The sequence below is a fragment of the Schistocerca nitens genome, chromosome 4 (assembly GCF_023898315.1).
Source record: "Schistocerca nitens isolate TAMUIC-IGC-003100 chromosome 4, iqSchNite1.1, whole genome shotgun sequence".
Lineage (NCBI taxonomy): Eukaryota > Metazoa > Arthropoda > Insecta > Orthoptera > Acrididae > Schistocerca > Schistocerca nitens.
In genome coordinates, this window is record NC_064617.1 from 888813019 (window position 1) to 888840639 (window position 27621).

General features: G+C 45.6%; 1 protein-coding gene across 1 annotated transcript in view; it reads left to right on the forward strand.

Moving 5' to 3' along the window:
• Nucleotides 1-27621, forward strand: part of LOC126252644 (uncharacterized) — a 257033-nt gene that overhangs the window by 156706 nt on the left and 72706 nt on the right. Inside the window, exon 5 of the mRNA XM_049953546.1 lies at nt 23647-23841. Within this exon, the coding sequence (XP_049809503.1) occupies nt 23647-23841 (195 nt within the window). The remainder of the gene's footprint in view (nt 1-23646; nt 23842-27621) is intronic.

Genomic DNA, 27621 nt, shown 5'->3' on the forward strand with positions numbered 1-27621 from the left:
TGTCCCCTCGACGATCACCAGTGGTGTACGGCCAGTGTAGGAGATCGCTCCCCACACCATGATGCCGGGTGTTGGCCCTGTGTGCCTCGGTCGTATGCAGTCCTGATTGTGGCGCTCACCTGCACGGCGCCAAACACGCATACGACCATCATTGGCACCAAGGCAGAAGCGACTCTCATCGCTGAAGACGACACGTCTCCATTCGTCCCTCCATTCACGCCTGTCGCGACACCACTGGGCCGCGCGGTTCTGGCACTGCAGTCTGGAACCGCGAGACCGCTACGGTCGCAGGTTCGAATCCTGCCTCGGGCATGGATGTGTGTGGTGTCCTTAGGTTAGTTAGGTTTAACTAGTTCTAAGTTCTAGGGGACTAATGACCTCAGCAGTTGAGTCCCATAGTGCTCAGAGCCATTTGAACCAACACCACTGGAGGCGGGCTGCACGATGTTGGGGCGTGAGCGGAAGACGGCCTAACGGTGTGCGGGACCGTAGCCCAGCTTCATGGAGACGGTTGCGAATGGTCCTCGCCGATACCCCAGGAGCAACAGTGTCCCTAATTTGCTGGGAAGTGGCGGTGCGGTCCCCTACGGCACTGCGTAGGATCCTACGGTCTTGGCGTGCATCCGTGCGTCGCTGCGGTCCGGTCCCAGGTCGACGGGCACGTGCACCTTCCGCCGACCACTGGCGACAACATCGATGTACTGTGGAGACCTCACGCCCCACGTGAGCAATTCGGCGGTACGTGCACCCGGCCTCCCGCATACCCACTATACGCCCTCGCTCAAAGTCCGTCAACTGCACATACGGTTCACGTCCACGCTGTCGCGGCATGCTACCAGTGGTAAAGACTGCGATGGAGCTCCGTATGCCACGGCAAACTGGCTGACACTGACGGCGGCGGTGCACAAATGCTGCGCAGCTAGCGCCATTCGACGGCCAACACCGCGTTTCCTGGTGTGTCCGCTGTGCCGTGCGTGTGATCATTGCTTGTACAGCCCTCTCGCAGTGTCCGGAGCAAGTATGGTGGGTCTGACACACCGGTGTCAATGTGTTCTTTTTTTCCATTTCCAGGAGTGCATATCTGGAAGCTATGGCTATTTTTTTTTTTTTAGCAGAAGACATTTCCCTTTCTGTCGCGCCTGATTCAGCTTAGTGTGGTTAGGCAGCTCCACCTGTGGACTCACGAACCGTGTCGCAGCGGGTTTCCTGCCATCAGCAGGTAGGGTGGGAATGGCCGCTACTAGACGGGTTGGAACGTCTGCACGCAGTGGCACTTGCACAGAGCCGGGGGCTCTTGCCTGGCTGACCGGCTTTTCACAGGTACAGCCACACCAAGAATTCCAGCAGTTCATCCCAAGTGTTCATGCCGCTCGCTAGCGCTCACTCCATAGCAGCGAGCAACCGTGTATCGCTTCAGTTTGGTTCATTGACGCGTTTCGTGGCAAATTTATTTTTAATACTGTTGCATTAGTGGGAACTGACAACGAAAGTCAACATCCTTTTTAATATTTTGATTATGCAAAAACGGGGAGTCATATCGCTTAAAAGGATCTTCTTTCTTTTTTTTTCACTTAATTTTTGCACATAGGCTCCTCGCTGTTCGCCTTCCAAGTGTCCGCAATCTTTTGCGTGGAATCTATTGTGAAGTTGTTTTAAATTGAATTTTTTCGCTGTGTTCAAGCGCATGAAGACACCATCGAAAAAAATAAACATACAGACTAGGCATCCTGCACTGATACGTCGATGATCATGTGGCTGACTGCTTTGAAGTTCCTAACGCGACCATCACACCACTTTTCACCCCTTTAAAAACAGGTACTCCCCATTTTAAGGGGGGACTCCATCGTAAAACTTCAATATTTTTCAAAGAAATTAATAGCGGTTTCACATCTCTGAAGCGTTAGCTCTTAGAATCCAAATCGATCTGACTGTATTCCAATTACAAGTACTACTAAGAAGTGTTTGAAATACGGACTCAGTAAGCGCCTGTGGCATCGAAAAATGCAAAAGACAATTTTTGATTTGTATCACCATAATACAGAACCATCTTTTCTCTGAACTTGGCATTAACTCAGGCTAGGAAAAACAAGTTGTAACACTTCCAGGAAACTGAAGCGAAACAATTGCCAGCCAGTCGTTGGAAATCAATTACTTTGCCTATTGACCGTCTAAATATAAATTTAGAGAATACACTGAAGTCCAAGTCTCGTGTAAACAGTAGGGGAAAACGTTATGGTGAATTTTAATGCGTATGTGTCTTCTAGTAACATTCATTTTTTGGCAAAAAGTTTTTTTTTTCTAAGCTCAGTGCGAGCTTACATATTAACCAATCAAAGTGGAATTTTTGCATGTAATAGTCTTGATGTATATGCATACTTGTAAGCATTAATATTATCGAAACTGTTATTTTGGCCGGCCGATGTTGCCGAGCGGTTCTAGGCGCTTCAGTCTGGAACCGCGCGACCGCTAAGGTCGCAGGTTCGAATCCTGCCTCGGGCATGGATGTGTATGCTGTCCTTAGGTTAGTTAGGTTTAAGTAGTTTTAAGTTCTAGGGGACTGATAACCTCAGATGTTAAGTTCCATAGTGCTCAGAGCCATTTGAACTATTTGAAACTGTTATTTCGTTATTTTATCATCACATTTATATACCGACAATTTAATAAATTAAGGCCGAAATTTGAAATAAACACTGAAAACAAATTATTAATATTTCTCATAAAAAGAATGCGCAGTACCACTGAACTATGTCTTGTTAATGTACCTACAAAACGTGGCACGTGAAAATTGTGGTGTGAGTACCAAAAGTTGATTGTAAGAATACCATAAAAATCATTTTAAAAATTCGAAATTCGAAAACGCGTGAAGTTATGGACTTTAAAACCTGCGTGTTGCTACATCTTTGCATAATAGACACGATTTTAAAATTCAATTGCTATCGGCAAAGTAGAAGAAAAGTTGAATTTTTGGATGAGAGATGCAGAATTCCATCCAGGCTTGAGATATGCAGGATCCCAGCAAGGCACGTTAGTTTTAACAGCTTTAAAAATCGTTCACATGTTTCTCGCTTTTTATTTGGCAGCAAAGCGTGAGCAACTGGACTGGTGCTCGTTTCCTCCCAAGAACTATTAAGGTCGGCGTAGGGTATAAACAACTGACCAAAGTGCTTGCCCCATCTCTTGAACGTTCCATCCACAAAGAATGATTCGCAGTTTGATAAACACGCTTTTTAGTTTTCGCTGGCAAACACCAGAATTCTGTCATTCGGTCTCCTGTTATCATCTGCAAGTAAGAAGTTGCTGTCATCATTCATCATAAATTATTTTCTAGAGAGAATATTACTCCAGAATCGGTGGGATCTTATGCAGAGCCCATATATCTTCGCCTAATGGGATATAAGAATTGTTTCGCACTTCCGTGTGATGACAACGATGTTACTAAATCGTAGCCTCGATTTGAAAGCTGCCCCACTTCTTCAACGTAAGAAGATGAAACTGTAGCGTGTTTCTTTTGCCCGCTTCTTTGCGTTGACAGAATGTTTTCGCACTTCAGTTGCTGCTTCATCTGGAATAGTGTGTTATTTTTTGTGGATGGTATTCCTTTGAATTTATTATTTTTAAAGTTTATACAACGCCAGTAAGTCACTTTTTGAGTGTTTTTGTAGTCTTTATGGTCTCGGTGCACTCCATTATCTGAGCACTAAAAAACGGAGCACTATTTGCCAATCAGAGGTCAAATGCCTTACTGACTCTGGGAGAAAGCCACGCACACTACTAACTGGTGCCGGAGCAAAAAATTGTTCAAAGGTCTCTAAGCACTATGGGATTTAACATCTGAGGTCACCAGATCTACGTAAACCTAACTAACCTAAAGAAACCACACACATCCATGCCCGAGGCAGGATTAGAACCTGCGACCGTAGCAGCCGCATGTTTCCGGACAGAAGCGCCTAGAACCGCTCGACCACAGCGGCCCGCCGGTGCGGGAACAGGGAACCGTGTGTAGGAAATGAACTTTTGCCTTCCCCACAATACGTCGCAGGTAGCGGCGGACAGGCCGGTTTACCCTTTTCCTGGAACACCCCACCCACTACCTGCAGTGTCCTGGGCTCCGTACAAATGTCAACACATACGCTCTCCGTACAAGTGTCGCGCCGTGCAAGTGTCACAAAGTCGCCGCCTCTGCCTGCCTGTGTGCAGTTGGTCTGGTCGCGATCCCGTCCCCGTGGGCCAGCGCTCAGGAAAGCAACTACTACGTATCCTGTCTCAGACGTAGCCTGTAGTTTTCCAGAATCCCTCGCCAATTTAGACTCGTAGTTTCAAATTTCTGTATTCTCTGAAAATTAAATGAGAAATTTGGGAATTGTTATATGTGAAAATTTATTCGTTTTCCCTAAAATATTCTTTGGTAGGGTTAGACTGCCCTACCACCTTCCATCCAAGCCTGGTCTTCTTGTCCCATTCTTCACGGAAACCAGTCATGCCGAGGCAGGAGGTTACTGATGCCTTTAACACCCTTTACGCAGAGTGGAAGTTGGAGAAAACTTTGGGGCGAAGCGTCATTCGACAGGAAACGACAACAGGCCAAAAATTCCTCTCAGCACCACAAAAGAAGGCATTGATTTTGTCCTATCTGCTATTCTGGCGTAAAAAATACGACAGTACCACTAAAAACGCTGATGACTATTGGATATTTTAGAATAGTTCATGGATGTAAATTTCAGTATTTGTCAGCTGATTTTTGCAGTGCTAACAAGTAAACGGAAAGGCCACTACGATGACCAACGCTGCGAGGAAAGAGCCTCCGTACCAACGTCGCACTGAGACCCCCATTTTTTTGCCATTCTGTTCCTGTCGTTACTCACTCTTCCCATAGCGAAACGTAGCAGCTCCTGCAAATGTCGAGGTTATCCCTACGCATATTCACGAGTATGTTTGCATGGCAAACAAAACAAATGCCTGATTACCTCCGTACTGAGCATATGAGTATTTTCTGTAAGCCGCTGGAAGAGTCACAAATACAACTGCGTTCTACCAAAACTACTATTCGGTCGTTATGGTACAATTCAAAAATGACGGAGTAAGTGGTAGAATTACCGATGAATCTTGTAGCACTGGTGGGGAAAGAAGCATTAATGAATGTGTGAGAAAGAAAGAGGGAGCCGACGACCTCTATTTTCTTTTTGTTTCTGTTGCAGGTAATTAGAACTGCACATTGTTCACTGTTAGTCCACTGTGTATTCTATATCATCCTTAGAAAACACAAATTTCATTTTATAAGTAAAAAAATTAGTTTATCGTGTAACTTCTGATACAAATACGGTTTATATGCACAAACGTAAAAAAATCTATAATTGTTACTGTTGTTGTTATTTGTACTCAACAGAACATTCTTCATCCTGATCAAAGGCAAGAGTTTCCTGTTACTAATAAGTGCGAAAGTTCTTCATGAATAACGTAAACAAGTTCTATATTAGCTCGACGAGGTAGTGAGATAATGTCTGATATGTTTTTATTTTGCGTTTGTTCTTTTTTTTTAAAAAAAATACCTGTTATCTAGTGCTATATTATAATACTGCATAGGTTTTTTTATATTTATTTTTATTGCAACATCCCTCTGCTTCACGTTACAAATCAACACTTACCAAATAAAAACTGAATTAAATATTGTCAATTGCTATAAATATTGTTTATTTTTAAGTAACAGACAGGAGGCTAACTGTGTAGAACAAAAATGTTCTCCAGGTTACGTGGCCCATTATACAATGAAGAGCTAAAGAATCTGGTACATCTGGCTTATATTGTTTAGGGTCCCCACGAGCACGCAGAAGTGCCGCAACACGAGGTGGAATGGACTCGACTAATGTCTGAGGTAGTGCTGGAGGAAACTGACACTATGAATCCTGCATGGCTGTCCATAAATCCGTAAGAGTACAAGAGGATCTAGATGTCTTCTGAACAGCAAGTTGCAAGGAATCCCAGATATGCTTAATAATGTTCATGTCTGAGGAGTTTGGTGGACAGCGCAAGTGTTTAAACCCAAAAGAGCGTTCCTGGAGCCACTCTGTAGCAAAAAAATGTTCAAATGTGTGTGAAATCTTATGGGACTTAACTGCTAATGTCATAAGTCCCTAGGCGCTGCAGTCTGGAACCGCGAGACCGCTATGGTCGCAGGTTCGAATCCTGCCTCGGTCATGGATGTGTGTGATGTCCTTAGGTTAGCTAGGTTTAACTAGTTCTAAGTTCTAGGGGACTAATGACCTCAGAAGTTGAGTCCCATAGTGCTCAGAGCCATTTGAACCATTTCATCAGTCCCTAAGCATACACACTACCTAACCTAAATTATCCTAAAGACAAACACACACACACACCCATGCCCGAGGGAGGACTCGAACCTCCGGCGGGACCAGCCGCACAGTCCATGACTGCATCGCCCTAGACCGCTCGGCTAATGCGGCGCGGCTCACTCTGTAGCAATTCTGGACGTATAGGGTGTCGCATTTTCATGTTAGAGTCACCCAAGTCTGTCGGAAGGCACAATGGACGTGAATGGATGCAGGTGATCAGACAGGATGCTTGCGTACGTGTCATCTGTCTGAGTCATATCTAGACTTAACAGGGATCCCATATCACTCCAACTGCACAAACCCCACTCCATCACACAGCCTCGACCAGCTTGAACAGTGCCCTGCTGACACGGAGGTTCCATGGATTACTGAGGTTGTCTACCTATACACGTCCATTCACACGATACGATTTGAAAAGAGACTCGTCCGACTAGGCAACCTGTTTCATCAACACTCAAACGTCGGTGTTAACGGGCCCAGGCGAGGCGTAAGGCTTTGTGCTGCGCAGTCATCAAGGGTACAAGGGTGGGCCTTCGGCTCCGAAAACCCATATCGATGATATTTCGTTGAATGGTTCGCACACTGATATGGACCAGCACTGGAATCTGCAGCGATTTGCGGCAGGGTTACACTTCTGTCACGCTGGATGATTATCTTCAGTCGTCGTTGGTCCCGTTCTTGCAGGATCTTTTTCCGGCCGCAGCGATGTCGGAAATTTGACGTTTTACCGGATTTTACGGTACACTTATGAAACGGTATTACAGGAAAATCCCCACTTCATCGCTACCTTGGAGATGCTGTGTCCCTTCGCTCGTGCGCCTATTATAGCTCGACGTTCAAACTCACTTAAATCTTGATAACCTGCCATTGTAGCAGCAGTAACAGATCTAATAAGTGCGCCAGACACTTGTTGTCTTATATAAGCGTTGCCGTCGCATCGCCGTATTCGGCCGGTTTACACATCTCTATATAAGAATACACATGCCTATACCAGTACCTTTGGCGCTTTAGAATACGTACTCAGTTTCTATATGGCTCACCGCTTCCGGTTTGCAGGGGAATCTAGTAGGACATTGATCGCATACACAAACACAGCGATCGAAATGAGGTAACGCCCGATAGGCAGGCAATACACCTAGCATACAACAGGTAATGCGGTTACGATCTTAGCTGACCAAAGCTGCTACGGACACTACCGTATTTTACGCCTTCTTGTGACAATCTGCGGTAGCTTACAGTAGTCTTACAAGTCTAGTCATTGATATATAAACTTTCCCACGAACAGTTCCCCCCTGCGGGTCCGGGGGTTAAAATAGAACCTAAATATTCCTTGCCTGTCGTAAGAGGCGACTGAAAGCAGTCTCACACTTTTCGGCCCTGTAAGTTCAGGTCCAATTTTATGGTATGATCTGACACTTTCCAAATTCTACAGAAGTGTGAGCCATTTGGGGAAGGAAGCCTTACGTGGTGCACCAGTTATCCATAGTACCACTAGATTCGATCTCCTGAACCTCATCCTGTCAAGGCATTGCATCTCCACCTACACTTCAGTTATTTGGGCGAGGACACTTTCCGGAATACTCATCTTCTGCCATTGTCTCCTGACCTCTTTCGCCCCAATGACAATATTGGATTTTTCTGTATCCAATATCCAGCACGGTAGCCATTCTGTTGGTGTGGGGCCGTCATGAACCCATTTGGTGGTAGCCCCCTGACAACACAGGGATCGCACTACTGATGCCCAATTTCCTACAAATGCCAAGGAGTAGATGCCCGTCTTCTTAGGGAATCAGGACTCCTGGCACCGGCCATCATGCCAGGTGGCCTTTGCTGTGGCTGGGTGGCGCCCGTGGCGAGACTCCCTGATTGGAGTGGGTGGCATCAGGGCGGATGGCCCACAATGAAGCGAACTAAGTCAGCTCTTGTTGGTGACTGAACGGCGCCAGCAGTCTCTAAGAAGGGAGAGATCATATACAATGCTGACAGGTATGACCCTAAATCGTTTCCTTGCCTCGCTACACCACAGAAGGAACATAGGGCTACAGAAAGAAGAGAACGATATTCGCTTCAGTATTTAGTCTGTAGCAGAATGGATGGAGACTCCTATTTACCTACAAAGCTTCAACTTTTTGTTGAACATTTTGAGGATAAGTTTGTAGAAGTGACAGCACTGTCCAAGATGAGAAACGGTTCAGCCTTTATTCAGACAGCATCCCCAGCCCAGTCTGGGCCTTACTCGCCTGTGACCAGCTGGGTGATATTCCTGTTTCGGTCACTCCCCATAAAAGCCTCACCATGGTCCAGGGGATTATTTTCCATCGCGACCTCCTCTTGTAGTCTGATGAAGAGCTCCGCGCCAATTTAGAACGGCGGGGTGTTCTTTTCATCCAGCGCTTTTACAGGGGACCCAAAGACAATAGGATTGCTACTGGTGCCTTCATCTTGGCCCTTGAGAGTGATTCATTGCCTGAAAAGCTCAAGATGATGGTTTACCGCTGTGATGTTAAATCATATGTCCCCACCCTATGCAGTCCACAGCTCACAGTCTAGTGGCTGGCATTGCCAACTCTGAGTCTCGCGGTACTGGGTTCGATTCTCGGCTGGTTTGGGGATTTTCTCTGCTCTGCCTCGGGATTGGGTGTTTGTGTTGTCCTCATCATTCCATCATCATTCATGAAAGAGGCTAGATTGAAGTGTGTACAGTTTGGGAATGTGTACGGGTGCTGATGACTGTGCTGTGCTGTTGAACGCCCCATAAACCAAACATCATCAAGAACCGCCCCCCCCCCCCCCCATGCGGTGCTTTAAGTGCTGGAAATTTGGGCACATGTCCTCCCACTGCAATTCCAGCGCCACATGCCAAGACTGCGGATGTCCACTGCATCCAAATACTCCATGTGTCCCTCTTCCCACTTGTATCAACTTCCTCTGCTCACCAGACTGCACAGTGCTCCAAACGAAGTGGAAACTCATGGAGTACAAGGCCCTGGACTGGCTGACTTACCAAGAGGCTAAATGTAAATTTTAAAGGTTATACCCCATTCCGTTGATGTCCACATGTGCTACAGCTACTTCAACATCGCCATCACAAGTGATGGTAGTTCCACTCCCTGTGCCGGGATGAGTGGGCCCTCTGTGCCACCAGAATACATCTGCCCCCTTGGTGGTAGGGGAAACATCTTCTGTTGCTCCCAAAGCACTTACCTCGGGAGTAATACCCCCCCAAATGCAGGGGACGTTGGTCCCTTAACCCCAACTGGAAAAACAATAGCCTCCTCTCGCTCCTCTCATGCAGAAGGGGTCCCTTCGGACTCTATCTTTCAAGGTCTCCACTAATGCCATAGTGGACCCTCTCCAGTGGCTAAAGGAGCAAAAACCTGCTGGTTGAAGAGCTTTACAGTCTTCCTCCATACCAGAAGCTACTTTGGAGAAGTCTTCCCAGAAATCCCCTAAAGAGAAGCAACAGGACAAGCAAACCAAGAAGAAGACTGCTAAGAAACAGGACTCTCCAGTGGCCCCAGTACCACCACTCCCTACCAGTTCTGCATCTGAGGATGAGATGGAGATCTTAGTGTCCCCAGAGGACCTGGATCTCACTGATGGCAATGGATACAAATACTCAACTGGTGGCAGCAACTGATGCTGAGGCATAACCCACCTCCTTGGTCACTACATGCCTTCCCCAATTTCAGAAGTATCATCATCCTGTGGAACTGCAACAGTTCCTTCTCCCACCTGGCTGAGTCACATCAACTTTTGAGCGTTACACCTGCTTCTTGCATTGTCCTTCAGGAAACCTGGTTTCCTGCAATATTGACTCCTGCCCTTTGTGGATATTGGGGATACTACAAAAAACGTCCTACCAGTGATAGACTGTCAGATGCAGTTTTCATCATCGTACTTACCTCTGTCTGTAGTGAATCTTTGCCCCTTCCAACAGCTTTAAAAGCTTTGGCTGTAAGGCTGAGAACAACACAGAAACATAACATTTGTAACATTTACCCCCTCCAGATGGTGGTGCACCACCCCATGTATTGGCTGCACTCATTTCTCAACTCCCCCCACCTTTTCTCCTTCTGGTTGATTTTACACCCAAAACCCTTTGTGCAGTGGCACCGAGGTTACAGGCCATGGCAGAGATGTTGAGGACCCACTAAATCAACTCGACCTTTGCCTCCTAAATAGTACCCACATGCATTTCAGTCTAGCACATGGCACCTGTTCAGCCATTGATCTATCGGTTTACAGCCCTGGCCTTCTCCCACATATCCACTGGAGAGCACATGACAACTTGTGTGTAGTGACCACTTTCTACTCTTTGTGTCCCTAACCCAGCATCCCTCATCTCGATGCTTGCCCAGATCGGCTCTTCCCAAGGCTGATTGGGACACTTTCACAAAAAAAAAATGGCTCTGAGCACTATGGGACTCAACTGCTGAGGTCATTAGTCCCCTAGAACTTAGAACTAGTTAAACCTAACTAAGGACATTACAAACATCCATGCCCGAGGCAGGATTCGAACCTGCGACCGTAGCGGTCTTGCGGTTCCAGACTGCAGCGCCTTTAACCGCACGGCCACTTCGGCCGGCGACACTTTCACATCCACTACCAACATTGAGTATCTGTTGCATGCGACCATCAATGAAGTGATCCATGCTGTCACTAATTCCATTGTTGCCACAGCTGAATCGGCAATTCCTTGTACCTGCGATTGTCTCTGGCGGAATTCAGTGCCTTGGTGGTCGCTGGAAGTCTCAGCGGCCTTTAAAGGCCATAGGGGGGGGGGGGGGGGGGGGCGAGCCTCCAACGTCAGAAGCGCCATCCCTCCCTGGAGAACCTTATTGCCATCATTGCATCTGTAGCGATAGCGAATTCCCGTCGCAATGGCGGGAAAAGTATCATCATTCCAGTACGAAAATCTGGGAAGAACACCCTAGATGTTGCTAGCTATCGTCTTATCAGCGTCATCTACTTTCTGTGCAAGCTACTCGAACATATGGTGAGCCAATGGTTGTGTTGGCTCCTTGAGTCTTGGGGCTTCTGGCTCTGTCCCAGGGCGGTTTTCGCCAAGGACGCTCCCGCATCGACAACTTGGTGCACCTGGAGTCTGCCATTCGATCGGCCTATTCCCGGCGACACCACCTTATTGCCATCTTTTTCAACCTGACGAAGGCCTACAACACCATTTGGCGACACTACATCCTCGCTAATCTGCATGAGTGGGGTCTCCACGGTACACTCCCGATTTTTATACAGAACTTTTTGTCGCTCCACACTTTCAGAGTTCGCGTTGCTGCTTCCCACAGTGCACCCCATATACAAGAGACTGAGGTCCTGCAGGGCTGCTGTCTCATTCTTTTTAATTGCCGTCAATGGTCTCGCAATAGCAGTAGGATCGTCGGTATCACCCCTGACGATTTTTGTATTTCTTTCTGGTCCTCCTCTATTGTTTTGGCTCAATGCCGGCAGGGAGCTATATGGAAGGCAAAGTCGTGGGCCCTCACTCACAGATTTCAGTTTTCAGCAGCGAAAACTTGTGTCATACTCTTCTGTCGTCCTCGTACCGTCCATCCCCGTCCAGAACTTTACCTCAATGGCCAACTACTAGCTATAGTGGAGACTTACCGATTTTTGGGACAGGTCTTCGACGCCCAATCAACTTGGCTTACTCATGTTCGTCAACTTAAGGTCAAATGCTGCCGCACCTTAATATTATTCGATGCCTGAGCCACACCAACTGGGGTGCCACCCGCCATACACTGCTGCAGCTGTACGAAGCCCTTGTACAGTCCCATATCGATTATGGGAGCGTGGTATGTGGTTCTGCCTCGCACTCTGCACTGTGTCTGCTGGATCCTATCCGCCAGTGTGGAGTTCGCCTCACGACGGGAGCCTTCCAAAAGATCCCTGTGAGCAGCCTCCTTGTGGAAGCTGGCGTTCCTCCATTGTGGCTCCAGTGGCAACTATTGCTTGCAAATTATACCGCCCACGTTCGTAGTTCTCCTCGCCAACCAAATTACCTTTTCCCTAACACGGTGATCCTCTCCCACAACTGTGGCCCAGAACTGGGAATCCCTTTATTGTCCATGTCCAGTCGCTTCTTACTGAACTCGACACTTTCCCTTTACCGTCTTTCCTGCAGGTCCATTTCTGAACACCTCCATGGTCCATACTTTGGCCTTGGCTTTGGCTGGACCTATTGCAAGTCCCCAAAGGCACAGTTCTTCTTGAGGCCCTCCGCCGGCTTCTCTCTGTTGTCGGCGAGTTTGAAGACTCAGAAATAATCTACACAGATGACTCAATTGGTCTACGATCTTCGCTTATGCTTATGTTGGCCATAATGAACAGTGCTCCTTGCCGGATGGCTGCATCATTTTCACTGCGAAGTTGGTTGATATCTATGGGGCTCTTGAGCATATCTGCTTCTGATCTAGTGAGTTCCTCATCATCTGTAGTGACTCCCTAAGCAGCCTACAAGCTTTCGACCAGTGCTTCCCTAGACATACTTTGATAATGACTGTCAAGGAGTCTCTTTATACCTTCTGCAACAGTGTGACCTTCATTTGGACCCCAGGACATGTCGGCATACCGGCAATGAACTTGCTGACCACCTGGCAAAACGGGCTATCAGTAAACCATTCCTGGAGATTGGCCTGCCAGAGACCGATTTGCGATTGGTCTTCCGCCGCAAAGTTTTGGCGCTCTGGGATACTGAATGGCACGCCCTGAGTACACCAAATAAACTCTGTGTTATCAAGGAGACAACATATGTGTGGCACTAGCAGGGAATCTGTTGTCCTTAGCCGGTTCCACATTGGTCATACGTGGTCACACCCCCGTCATGAGGACCCACCTTGGTGTCACTGTGGCTCCCCTATGACTGTAAATAATTGGCAACCAATGCTGTACGATCGCAATATAGTCATGAAATGTTCAATTGACTCTTTTATTAGAACATGTTACGCGTTTCAGTATTGCACCCATCTTCAGAAATCTGTTACAAAAAAGTACAAAACATAAGTGAACAGCACACTCAACACGTCTCAACTTTACAGAAAATGAGATCGGGTCATATGAGTTACATAGCAGAAACTTCAACTGCTTCCTAACCAACCAGGCGTACAGCCTTGACAACTCAAAGAACGTGTCCAATAACATATGACTATAACTGCGGCACTAGCAGTCTTGAAGCAGACCGTAAACTGACGCTAAACAAGTCAACTGTCGACCACATCTTGTTGAACTGCCCACTTTTACCCATCCCAGCACCCTAGCTACGGGGTTGGGTGACAATGCCTCAACAGCAGATTAGCCGGCCGCGGTGGTCTAGCGGTTCTAGGCGCTCAGTCCGGAACCGCGCGACTGCTACGGTCGCAGGTTCGAATCCTGCCTCGGGCATGGATGTGTGTGATGTCCTTAGGTTAGTTAGGTTTAACTAGTTCTAAGTTCTAGGGGACAAATGACCTCAGAAGTTGAGTCCCATAGTGCTCAGAGCCATTTGAACCATTTTGAACAGCAGATTTAGATTTACGTTTTATTCGTGAAGGGTTTTTTTATCGTACCATCTAAGGGTGAGCTTTGGCCTTGTTTGCGAAGCCTCTACCCTCCCTCTATTCTCTCTGTCACCCCTTCCTTGCATTGTTTGTCTTGGTGTTCGACTTTACCCTACGTGTGTTCAACTCGCCTTATCTTTTTGGGCTGGACATTTTAGTATGTTGCAGAGTAGCTGGCTCATCCTCTTTTATTCTTGCAATCATCCAGCCCAGACCATCTGCTCTCTGGTTTTAATACCTTCCTCCACTTTTCCTTGTGGTGTACGTTTTCCCCCTTTCTTGTACGTTTCTTTTGTTTTCTCTTTCGGTGTGGTTCCCCATTCCTTTTAATCCCTTTTATTTTCTCAAACTAAATTTAGGTGTTGTCTTACCTTGCGCCTTGTTTGCGTCAGGAAAAAGGGGCTAATGACCCTGTACTTTGATCCCTTTATACCCCAAACCAACTAACCAACCTACGAGCAGTTAATGATGACAGTCAAAATAGCGGAAACACTGAATATTCGATCCACTGAAGATTGTTGTGTTGCTGCGATTCTTATTGTAATGGTAGCATGTATTTGTTACTAGCTTAAGAGGACGATTTTAGACTCACGTGTGAATTTGTAGCAGGTTTATCAGTGTTTATGGAGAGAACTCCTGCCATGTGAAGATTTCTCGCCGTATGCAGTCCTGACATGGCTCGCGTGTCTATGCTCTCTTAGTCGATTATTAAATTTTCACTAACGCTAACATTTTAAGAGTTCTCAGATTAAGAAGGGTGTAATACAGACACGCAGTCTCTCGCCCCTACTGTTCGATGTACACATCGAAGAAGTAATGAAGAATATAAAGTGACGTTCAAGAGTCTTATCAAAATACAGGGTAAAATAATACCAATGCAAACTAGATTCGCTGATGAAGTTTCTACTCCCAGTGAAGGTAAAGAAGAATTACGGGATCTGTTGAGTACAGAATGTGAACTGAGCATAAACCGAAGAAAGACGAACGTAATGAGAAGTAGCAGAAATGAGATAAGCGAGAAGCTAAATATCAAAGTAGATTAAGTTGAGCAGTTCTGCTACGATGTACAAAGCAAGTGGGGCATACAAAGCAGACTAGCAAAAACAAAAAGCGTATTTATGGCCAAAAAGGCCTGCTAATATTTAACATTGACCTTAATTTGAGAAAGAAATCCTGAGAATATGCTTTTGGTGCACAACATTGTATAGCAGTGGATCACGGACAGTGCGAGAACCGGGAGAGAAGGTCATTGAGACAAGGCGCTATAGAAGGAAATGAGGTTTGACTTACAGGAAGGAAGGAGGAGCTTATGGGCCCTCAACGCTTGTGTTGTCAGCGTATAAGGTATAATATGAGAAGATTTTCCCCAGAATCAGCGAGGGGAAGAACCAGTGGACCACAGGGAGACGATGACACTAAGTGTGTTATATATCAATAAATAACTTCCATGGCACTTGAGGGAGCCGTGGGGGCTGAAAACTGAAAGGAAGCACTGAGACTGGAATACATCGGACAAGTAACTGAGCAAGTTTCTGAAAGTAGCACATGCTTAACTATTTTTCGGGAATATTTTGTCGGATATTTGAAATACAGTAAATGCTTTACCGAATAAATTACGTATATTATTAGGTTAAAAAGATCGCAGAACTCCTTCTGAGTCCCAATTATAATGCCAACGCTCAAGAACATTTATTTTAATTTCAACTGTAATTTCGCATGCTAGATTCACACTAAAAAGGAACAGTTACATCTGACTTGCGGCATTTTTTTATTACATTGCAGTATAGTCAGCTGATAGTTCACATTTCATTCAGTGTTCACTAGGCTGTTAAGCTTGTCACAATTAACACACAATCTGTTACTCAGTTTCTAAGCAACTTCTGCGTAACATACCTCGCAGGGTTTCTACATGTAACAAGAAAAGCCTGTTTCACTTCATCGAAACAATATGACAAAAGTTCCGCTACAGTAGCATACCAAAAACATGTCCAAATTTGACTTTACATATTGGAAGAGCAGTTGAACGGAATGGACAGTGTCTTGAAAGGAGGATATAAGACGAACATCAACAAAAGCAAAATTAGGACGACGGAATGCAGTCGAATTAAATCAGGTGATGCTGAGGGAATTAAATTAGAAAATGAGACACTTAAAGTAGTAAACGAGTTTTGCTAATAAGTGATGGTAGTCGAAGTAGGGAGGAAATAAAATGTAAATTGGCAATGCCAAGAAAAGCGTTTCTGAACAGGAGAAATTTTTTAACACCAAGTACAGATTTAAGAGTCAGAAAGTCTTTTCAGAAAGTATTGGTATGGAGTGGAGCCATGTATGAAAGTGAAACATGGCCGATAAATAGTTTAGACAAGAATAGAATAGAAGCCTTTGAAATGTGGTGCTACAGAGAAATGCTGAAGATCAGACGAGTAGATTTAATAACTAATGAGGAGGTACTGAATAGAACTGAGGAGACGAAAAATTTGTCATACAACCTGACCAAAATAATGAATCGGCTGGTAGGACACATTCTGAGGCATTAAGGGATCAACAATTTAGTATTGGAGGGAAGCGTGGGGGAGGGGGGAGGGTTAAAATCGTAGAGGGAGGCCAGGGGATGAACACAGTAAGCAGATTCAGGGGGAGGTAAGTTGCAGTAGGTTGGGAGTGAAGAGGGTTGCACAGGATATAGTAGCATGGAGAGCTGTGTCAAACCAGTCTCTGGACTGAAGACCAAAAAACTAGAACAATCTATTTTTCTCATCCAAATAGACTTTCGCAAATAAAATCATCGGAGCGACTGCATAAACAGCCTTATGTGCTGGTGGCGATTCAGTTGGCTCTCTAATGCAGTACATCTCTCAGATCCAAAACACGTGAACGCGCTTCTCTGATTGTCAACTAAGATTCTTTTATTGTTATCAAAAAACTATCAAAATATCGTCTGACCAACCGTAAAACCTAAACGGAATTTACATTACTTCCCAAATTATCAGTTCCCAAATGTGAGGTCATTTTAAAATATCCGTATCTTTGTTGTCATTACAGACCCACATAAAGATATAGCTTTTTCTGAATAATAACCAGCTATTGTCATATATTTCCTTTCACATACTGTTCGTGGCTCACTCCGCAACTAGGCAACTTTATTTCACACGCTCCGACAGTCTTAATTGCTCGTTATTTCACGATTTGTTCTCCTTGTGAGCTTCCCAGTCACTTCTCATAGATTCCTGTAGGACCTAATATGTAAGCTGTTATTTAACTACTGAAAATTTTGTGTTTTAAGGAAATTTCTATATCGCTTCGTGTCAGAAATACCAAACGATACAGGTACTGGGTGTGAAGAATATGAAACATGCATAGACATATTAATCAACTCAGAATTCATAGCATGATGTAAAGCACCACAAGGGACATAAACGGACATAAATAATTACGCTGTATACAGTATTTACACATGTATTTGGCTACGTTAATGACATTGATTTTATCCTGTGTCAGTTCCAACCCTGCGCAAGAATCCAAACAAAGACGGTACTTACGAGTTGACTACAAGTATTTCTCCGCACAGTGAGTCTCCATCTTCACGATATCCCGTTTCGTAAGGTTCTCCGTCGATCTTAAAACGTCTGTGCCCACTCTGTTTAATTACTTCCACGTATGTCGTCCCTCGTCATGGACGGTGGCAGTTCTTCTTTAATTCCGATAATTAGCTGATAGTCAGGTACTTCTATTTCCATAGTACGTAGCTTTTCTTGGATGTGACTGAAGTGGAGCAAGATGCTGTAAGAAACTCTTCTTGAACTTCATACGAGCAGATAGCCACTGCTGCTGCAGCTGAATGGCGTGGGCCGAGGCGCTACACAGCTTTCTCCCCTGCCTGTGAGGTGCCACTCGACGTCAGATAACGGGCGGCGCTGTGCCTGCAGGTGAATGCAATGTTGGTGTTAAACAGCGTCACTGGCCTGCAGGTTTGATTCATGTTCTGTGTAGTGTCGAGACCAACTACCAGAAACTTGGGCCGCTGTCCATACAGCATCTGCAGAGGCGGAAAGCTGCCTCCAAGACTGAATCACATATTGCTACGCCACAAACTTACGGATAACCATACTTAGAATGTCATGGTTTTATAGTTTCGTGTTTCGTTCATTCATTTACTCTCTCTGAACCCAGTTTTCCCAGCGGTAATGATACTGTAATTCTCAGAGATCGTACTTGTAGTTTATGTTTGATTAAGTGCTCCAGTGCTTTGTACGCACTTGACAGAAGTGTGACAAATAGGTCTGTACCGTAGAGCGCAATGTGCCACTTTTAGAGGTTTCTGTTTAGGCACAACACAAGCTGTATGTAACTATGAGATGTAAGGTTGATGAGGCCATAATTCATTTCGGATGTTCAAAAAACTGATTCTTCGTTTGCCCCGCAAGTGTTGTGGCACTACTTATTGGATGTGCTTCAGACCGGGAGCCATGGATTTGGTGTGGACTGTCTGTTGATTGCCGACAGGGAGACGTTTCTATGGTGTGGCTCTCTTTCTTTCGGGATTGAGTGATGACATCATCCATTGCACCTGGGGTGAGAATGCTTATTTTTAGTCACTGCATTTATCGATTCCGTATTAACCCATGTCACTTTTTAACCTTTTCCAAAGCTGATTGCAGTACTAAGGCCTCCTCCGAGAAGTTGTTACAAATATTTCACCACACCTACCTCTCTTTGTCTCTTTCTCTCTCTCTCTCTCTCTCTCTCTCTCTCTCTCTCTCTCTGTCTCGCGCGCGCGCGCGCGCGCGTATGTGTGTGTGTGTGTGTGTGTGTGTGTGTGTGTCCTATCCTCTCTCTCTCTCTCTTTCTGTCTCTCTCTATTTCTGCCACTCCCTATCAGTCTTTTTTTTCAGGCAATAGTTCGCTTAGAATCTACTCTATTTCGAGTCAAGAAATTTTCTTCTGTCGTTTAGCTAGTAACTTACAGTTCTTTCTGTGTATCAGAGTTACTTCCGTATCAATAGACTGAGTGTCGTCTGTCACAACGGCAGAATGGTGTATTTTTTGGAACAGAACCTTCTTCCACCCTTCGAGTGGCGTCTACGTAGTTCATATAAATCACTCGGCCAGCCCAAGATTCCCTTAAGACTAACGATATGTTTGTCACGTTTTCATCATATTCAGTCCATTTTCCTCGCCTGCTGTTCCATTTATAATACGAGAAAAATTTTCTCCTACATCCCGAGGAAGCCGTTGTAATATCTCCCACGTTCGCCATTAACCTTGAAATTTGGTGCAGTCTCGTTGTTCCTCTTTTTTATAGGCACCGATTTGGATCTGTCGACGTTCAAGTACAGTTGCCATTCTTGAATGAAATGGAAATATTGTCCAAGTCTTTCTGGATTTCCATACGATCGTCCGTGAACACTGCCGCTATGTAGACAACAGTACCGTCAGCGAACACTTTGATATTGCTGCTGATTCTTTCTGATTGTTTATGCATATTGAAAACATTGGGTTTCTTTGGAGCACACTCGATGTTGCTTTCGTTTTTGTGGCGCATTCACAGTATATTATGAAGTAGTGAGTTCTATTAGTAAAATATTCATTCAACCACTATTGCACATGTGGCGAAATTTCACGCGATTGTGCGTTGTATTTGGTTAAGCACGGAACAGTTTCCAGGAATCTAATGCAATAGAACGTTTGCAACATTTCCTGTACGAATAGAACGAAATCTGGTTAATCTGTGAGTGGAATTCGCGAGCCTCCCTGGACGCCCCCTTGTTGTCACAGAGTGCACGTTCCCGTGCCCCGTGCTGTCACAGTGTTTTGTTGTCCTTGTTTCAGAACGAGGTAGACCTCCTCTCGGCGCACAGTGCTTCTGAAACCTCCTTCTAACTCTTCCGCCGGTTTCCTCCGAGGTCAGTGGCAACTCTGAGCACCGCCTACCGCAGCTTCATCGGGAGCTTCCCTCTCCTCACCTCTCCTCTCTCCCCCTCTCCCACCCTCCTCCCGCAAGAGCCGGTCGAATCGTAACTGTTGTTTGCGCACCGCCTCGCTTACCGCAGACGTATCTTGACAGAACACCCCACCACCACCACCACCACCACCACCACCCCACGCTGCGCTTCACCTGCTCTCACGCGCTGCCCGTACGCTTCTAGAGAGTTGACTTACAAGAGTAACTATTTGCTGAGTGCGATTACATTAATTGAACCGTATGTTCCTCCTTGGTAGAATGGCTCGGCACGTAAGTAAATTAAAGTTGTCGTCAACCGCAGAGCTTTTCTAGGCACGGTTTACATCTGCCTTTTGCCATTTGAGCCGACTTACCGAATCTGTTACCCTGGTGCGCTACGAATACAGTGTATTCAGTCACAATGCCAGAAATCAAAGAAGCTACTGCCTGAAGAAAAGAAAACTTGGGATTGAACCGCCCGTTCGGTTGGCCGTGCGGTCTAATGCACGGCTTTCCGGGCGGGAAGGAGCGCCTGGTCCCCGGCACGAATCCGCCCGGCGGATTTGTGTCGAGGTCCGGTGAGCCGGCCAGTCTGTGGATGGTTTTTAGGCGGTCTTCCATCTGCCTCGGCGAATGCGGGCTGGTTCCCCTTATTCCGCCTCAGTTACACTATGTCGGCGATTGCTGTGCAAACAAGTTCTCCACGTACGCGTACACCACCATTTCTCTACCACGCAAACATAGGGGTTACACTCATCTGGTGTGAGACGTTCCCTGGGGGCGGCGAGGGGGGGGGGGGGGGGGCACAGGGGGCCGAACCGCACAATAACCCTGAAAGTGGTTCGGTGTGGGGCGGCGGAGGGGTGAAGTGGCTCGCGGTAGTCGTCGTGGGGTTGTGGACCACTGCAGCTGCGGCGGGGACGGAGCCTCTCCATCGTTTCTAGGTCCCCGGTTAACATAACATAGCATAACATAGGATTGAACCTACCCAACAACTTGGCTATGGAGGGACACTAAACTGAACCTGTCGAGGTGTAATTTTCACTGGGAGTCAGAATTTGACGTGGGACACTTTGTTTGAACTTTGAGGTAGAAAAAAAGAAAATTTGGAAATTTGTGGTGAGTTCCTATAGGACAAAACTGCTGAGGCCATTGGTCCCTAGGCTTACACACTACTTAATCTAACTTAAGCTATCTTACTCTAAGGAGGAGCCGCGCGAGCCGTGGCAAGGTGGCTAAGACCTCGCGGCTAGAAAGAAAAAAAATTGAACAGTGAACTGATAACGCACTAGTTACAGGTCGCACAAGAAAGAGAGGAAGTAAAACTAGGTTTCGATGAGTATGCAAATCCACACATTGGTAGCCTGGCACTTATCCACCGTATTTTTCTTTTCTTTTCTTTTTTTTTTTTTTTTTTTTTTTTCCTCATACGCGGATGGTTATACGAAGGCTATTCAAAGAGCAAGGTTCGAACGGTCGCGAAATGGAGACCACTGCGGAAATGAAATGCGTTTATTTGCAGCAGTTACTACACCTTGCAGCTACTTCTCGACACAGTCGCCGCTCTGATTTATACATATGTCGTAGCGTTGCACCAACTTTCCAATACCCTCGTCAAATAAGGCAGTCACCTGTGCTTTCCGCCACTTCTCTACTCTGGTCTGCAGCTAGTTGTCTATGCCATAATGTTGTCTTCATAGCCAGCGTTTCATGTGAGCAGAGATGAAACTCAGTGGGAGCCACGTCCGGCTATTTGGAGGTTATCAAACACTTCCCATCGAAAAGGCTCCAGGAGCGTCTCCGTAGCCAATGCAGTGTGTTGCCGAGAACCGTCACGAAAAAGGAACTGCATGGGCAAAATCTCATTGCAGGCACCCATACTTGGCTGAAGACACTATTTTCTAAGCACGTTTACCCTGTCAATGTGCGCTCAGAACTGAGAAGAGCGACGTGACGCAATCGGCTGGCATACTGGAAGGACTGCTCACTGTGGTTACCAAATCACGCCCAGTCGGACCTTACTTTCCGAATACGCTGAAACCAGCCGCCAAGTAGTGCGTTGGCGTGTTAGGTGCAGTAGTTTATTAACGCAAGACGCTGCCGTTACTCGCATGCTATGTCTAAAATTATTGGCCCGCATAAACATCTGCTGATACTTATAAGTGGGCCAGTGGCGATCAAAAAATGTCATCAACAGTCACAGTGAGTAGCTTGCAATATCACCTACCACGTTTTTCGAGCAATCGCAGGCAGCCTGTTGGGGAATGTCAGACATGGTCCACTTACTTATTTATCACAGAAGTAAACATAGTGTAACACAAATAACTCAAATAGAGACGAAATATAAGCTTCATGAAACTTAGACAACTGCACACCAGGGCTTGAACAGTTCGAGTACAGCGATGGAGGCTTTTGCAGAGTTCTCCATGATAGGCATAGCTGACACTGCAATAAGTCATCTGAGGTCAGCCCAGCGGCACAGTCACGAAACAGCGACTCCTACACTGGTACTCAATGTCTGGGTATTATACACTCGCTGAGTGGCTTCCAGGTAGCCCATTACCCTGCATGGCCCCTGTCATCCATATTTGAAAATGCTAGGCGGAAAAAGATACACTTGTAGTCTCATTTACTATGGACCTTCTGTAAGTGCCTCACTTGTCTTAAAGAAACTTTGTCTTGACATCAGTCATGAACGAGCTTTCTGTTAACTAATCAAAGAATTAGCTTGAGCTATCTTTTGTTTCAACTACTGTTTGTCAAATATCAGGCTTGTCAATTAGTTAGAGAGTCCAGCGTCTGCTACAGGCAGCCTGCAATGATGCAGTACGTCTCACTGTTAGACCCATTAACTGCTCTCGTAGCGAGCAATCTCCAGTACGCGGGGCTCGTGCACTCAGCTCTAGAGCAGCACAAAGCAGGTACACAAGTTCTCATAGTTTCTGGTTGTTCTCATCTATTTCCTTGCAACACCATTTCTGGACGTCACTTCTGCATTAAGGTTAAGTCTATGCTGGTTGGAATACAAAATATAACCAAAGTAGCTCGTAGGCGCTTTGTTCATTGTTCCAGTATTTGTTTTTTGGAAAAAGTGTTTAGATCTCTTGCTGTCTCCATGTCACTTAGAGCGAAAACATATGTTTGTGTGAAACCTCCTGTATGCCAGACCGAGACTCGAACTCAGGACCTTCGCCTTTGGTGGGCAAGTGCTTTACCGCCTGAGCTACCCACGCGCGACTCGCGACCTCTCCGCAAACCTTCAGTTCTGCCAGTACCTCGTCTCCCACCTTCCAAACTTCACGGAAGCTCCTCTGTGAATCTTGCAGAAGTAGCACTCCTGGAATAAATGGGGTCGCCAGTCGTGCTTGCGCAACTGAATCGGTAGAGCACTTGCTCGCGAAAGGCAAAGGTCCCGAGTTCGAGTCTCGGTCTGGCACACAGTTTTAATCTGCCAGGAAGATTCATGCCAGCGCACACTTCGCTGCAGAGTGAAAATCTCATTTTGGATAGGTTTGTGTGTTCAGTGGGGGTGGTACAAGTTGATTCCTTATATAGCATAAGAGGTGGGACTCTAGGACTGTCAACAACTTTTGCTTCACTGCCAAAAATTTCTTGTGAGAGCACAGTCCTCGGCGTAGATGGAACTTCGGCCCTGTTCAGCAGATTTAGACAACAGTAGCTCCCTCGCCGTACGAGTACTGTGCGCACGTCGCCACGTGCTTGTTCCCGGAGGAGAGAGGCGGGAGCGCAGGGAGGCGTGTTCCAGTGAGGTGAGGGCGGAGCCCCGGTGTGCTGTGTGTGTCCGCAGCTGAAGGCGGCCGCCGCCCACTGCTCCGCTCACAACGCCGTCGCGGACTGCGCCGCCATCGATGACGTCAGCTCCCAGTCACCGCTGCTCGCCGGCAGCGCCTCTGCCGGCAGCGTGCGCAGCCACGCCAACGGTAGCGTTATCACCATGACTCTGAAAAACAATCACCTCATTGTCGAGACGCAGGACCGAGCGGTGGGTACCAGCTACCCTCTGGGAGGGCAGACTTCCTTGATCTATGTGTGTTTCTATATGTGTCGCTAACTCTTTGCTAATTTTTGCACCTTCCTTGCTCACTCATTTCTGTCATTTTCTTTTGTTGTTTTTGGCATCCTTTCGTTGTCGCCTGCTGCTACAATCACCATATCGATTCTCTACATTGTAGGACAGGCGATTGATAAGTCACTGACTGTAGCATGATACTGCATGTTTCATTTCTAGCCACAACGTCAGATACTGTTTTAACTGGCTCTCACAACTCGATGAAGTTCCTTCATTACAGCAGGCTGTCATTTATTTCAACTGGGCACCTGCCAGTCAACTCCACGGGGCTGGGCAAACGAAATGTTACGCCCAGTACAGAGTGAAAACCAGATGAAATCCGATACTAATCGAATGCTAAGAGTGTCAGATTCAATATTTACATATTGTCGCATTGCATGAAATCAGGTAGACCTAAGTGTAAGATCAGGAAGAACAGTCACTATTGGCAGGTGTGATTATACACTGACGGCAAAAATTCGCAACACTAAAAAATAATTGATGTAGAACATTGAATTTCGGTATTACATCTGCCCAGATAACATAGTTAGTGATTAACACTGTAAGATCACAGGTTAATGTAAACGAAAGATTATCCACCGCAAATGTGAAATGCTGGCACATGAACAACCTGTGTAAGCACCAGAATGTTGTAAGAAAGCATCACATGTGTACGCATTGTGGTTGTATAGGTGCTGGATGTCATTTTCTGGAATAGCGTTCCATGTATGCTGCGTTTGGTCGGTGAATACAGCAACGGTTAATGCTGTTTGTGGATGACATAAGAGTTATTGTCCGATGATGTCCCATACGTGCTCACTGGGAAACAGATCTTGTGATTGAGCAAGCCAAGGCAGCATGTTGACACTCTGTAAAGCATGTTGGGTTACAACAGCAGTATGTGGACGAGCGTTATCCTGTTGGAAGACACACCCCGGATTGCTGCTAATGAATGACAGCGCATCATCTCGAATCACCTGATTGACTTACAAATTTGCAGTCAGGGTGCTTGGGATAACCACGAGAGTTCTCGTATAGTCATTCGTTTCATAAACTGAAACGCCTTTTTTTAATGCAATCTGTACAAATGTACGTTCCAGATGCTTTTCGCCTTTTACATTAATGCACCTTCATTGGAATTACTTTGGAATAATACAGTTTTTTTAAATATATGATGCTAATAAATTACAAACAGTTCACGTCATAAGTCTTACATTAATAAATTCCAGCTTACAGTTATTCGTTATTCGCATTCGACATTCACATTAACGGATAAAATATTGGATTACCACCTCAACAGGAGATAATCAGGATAGCGACCCACTGCTTTCGGCTCACTCTTGAGTGAATCCCCCCGAATAAACTCTAAATGAAAAATCTAACGATCGTAACATCTAGAGGTCTCTGTCCACTCCTAGACAGCTATTAGATCCACATTCAAATTTCTGATTCCCTCCCCGACTAGCCACAATCCCACTCCCCAAAATATCTTAACATAATGACAACGTCTCTGATGTAAAACAAAAAATACATGCACACACACATACACACACACAAACACACACACACACATACATACATACATACATACACACGTACAGATAGAGAGAGAGAACAGAAATGAACCGGCGTTATATTTGGACCATATACTTCTTTACGTTGGCAACTCTTAACATAAACAAATAAGAAAATTTGGAAATTTGTGGTAAGTTCCTATGGGACCAAACTGCTAAGCTCATCCGTCCCTAGGCTTACACACTACTTACTTAAACTAACTTAGGCTAAGGACAACACACACTCCCATGCTCGAGGGAGGACTCGAACCGCCCACGGGGATAACCGCGCGAGCCGTAGCAAGGCGCCCTTGACAGCGCGGCTACCCCGCGCGGGAAAAAAAAAAAAAAAAAGAGAGAGAGAGAGACGGCAAGTGAATACTCACTGACGGCAGATATTACGCAGATGTGTAATAAAATAAAAAAAATCTGCTGTTAGTGCCAGACCAGCCGTGTTGTTCCCAGCAGTTAGCTGACAAAATATGTAGAGTAAAAAACAAAAAATCGTGAAGTGGAAATTTGTTCATTTTTCGCAGATGATATGACAGTGCGCCCTCTAACCTATTACCTGACAAGAGAAAATACAGATTTCGGCCTGAAAATTAATTAATGTAAAAATTATGACGTGAACTGTTTTCTAATCTGTAAGTATCGTATAAAAAAAAAGGAAACGGTATTACTCAAGCCTAAAACTGCTGAATATACCTTATTGGAAAACGCAAAATAGGTCTAAAATAGAGACTGCAGCACGGTAAAGGCCTCTAAATTTATAAAACAATTTGGGTAAAATTAGGATCCAGATATTTAAGGAGGAATGTGGGACATTTCTACTACCACCCCAATATGCGTAGACACCACGTAACTTGAGATAAGAGGGATAATGTGCGTACAGAAGCATACAGACAGTCATCTTTCCCTCGCTCACTATCGCATTTGGAATTGGACAGAAAGACATGGGTGATCATTTCACTAGCGGGATTGTTTTGTGGTCAACCACAGCACAAATGAGTTCTGAGGTACAGCCAATACTGGAGCTCACTCCTTCTATCCTGGGCCCAAGACACTTTACAGACGCATTCCAGAGATTGCTAAAGCCGTTACGTCAACTTCGAATGTCATTTTAACACAGCTTGCATCGATCAGATAACCGTGTTCGGTTTATGTGTTGTGTAAAATTAATTTCACAGGGTACTGATGAACGAGTCATCCAATTTCACATGGGAAACAATTCTCTTCCTCTAGATTCTCACGTACCCATTAGTACAATCTAAGCAGTCAGACTGTGTTTAGGAATGCTTCTGAAACCATGATATCGTCGGGCTTTTAACACTTGTGACTACATTTTCTTTACAAATTAAGAAAATGTGTCCCTGAAAGAAAATTTACATTGATAGCCGTAAGTCCTGGAAAATATGTGCTTGAAAGTCTTAAATAAGACAGGAAGATAATGTGAGGTAGACAGAAATTCAAGGCAGAACGACTTGTACTTTGCAATTTAATGAGGAAAATCTGTAAACTCAAAAAGAAGAGAACATAAGCGTTTAATACGTGCCAATATGTGAGTTTCTATAAAAATACTACAAATAGCGTTGGAGAACTGAAGGAAGTTTAATGTTTACGTGCTACTGAACGACAAGGACATTGGAAATTGATTAAAAACTAGAATGGAAAAAGGAAGAAGGTCAGCCATGCCACTTCAGAGCGGGCGTACTGGCATTCACCTTAAGCGATTTAAGGTAAACACAGGAAACTTAAATCTGGAAGGGGATCGGGTATCTGAACTGTCGTCCTTAAAAATGCAAGGCATCCGAGTCATTAGAGCGCCACTTTACCGGTGAGTTAATTAAACTAATGAGACAATAAACGAGTTGTTTCTCCGCAAGCTGGCGACGAAAGTAGTCTGTAGAAAAACACAGGTTACCCTGTGTAACACAATTAAACCCGCAAATTATCTTCCATATCAACGCAGGCGTTTGAAATTTGACACTGAGGTAACTCAACCGTTCCTCTGTAATTACGCAGAAGCTTGGCACCCTGCGATGTTACTCTCGGGCTCGCCGACGTTTCAAATAGTAGGGTATCGACACATGCGCGATAAAGGCCAGAGCTCAGAAGTTCATGGGGAGTGTAGGGCGGTTTAATGAGGTCACATTGGCACCAG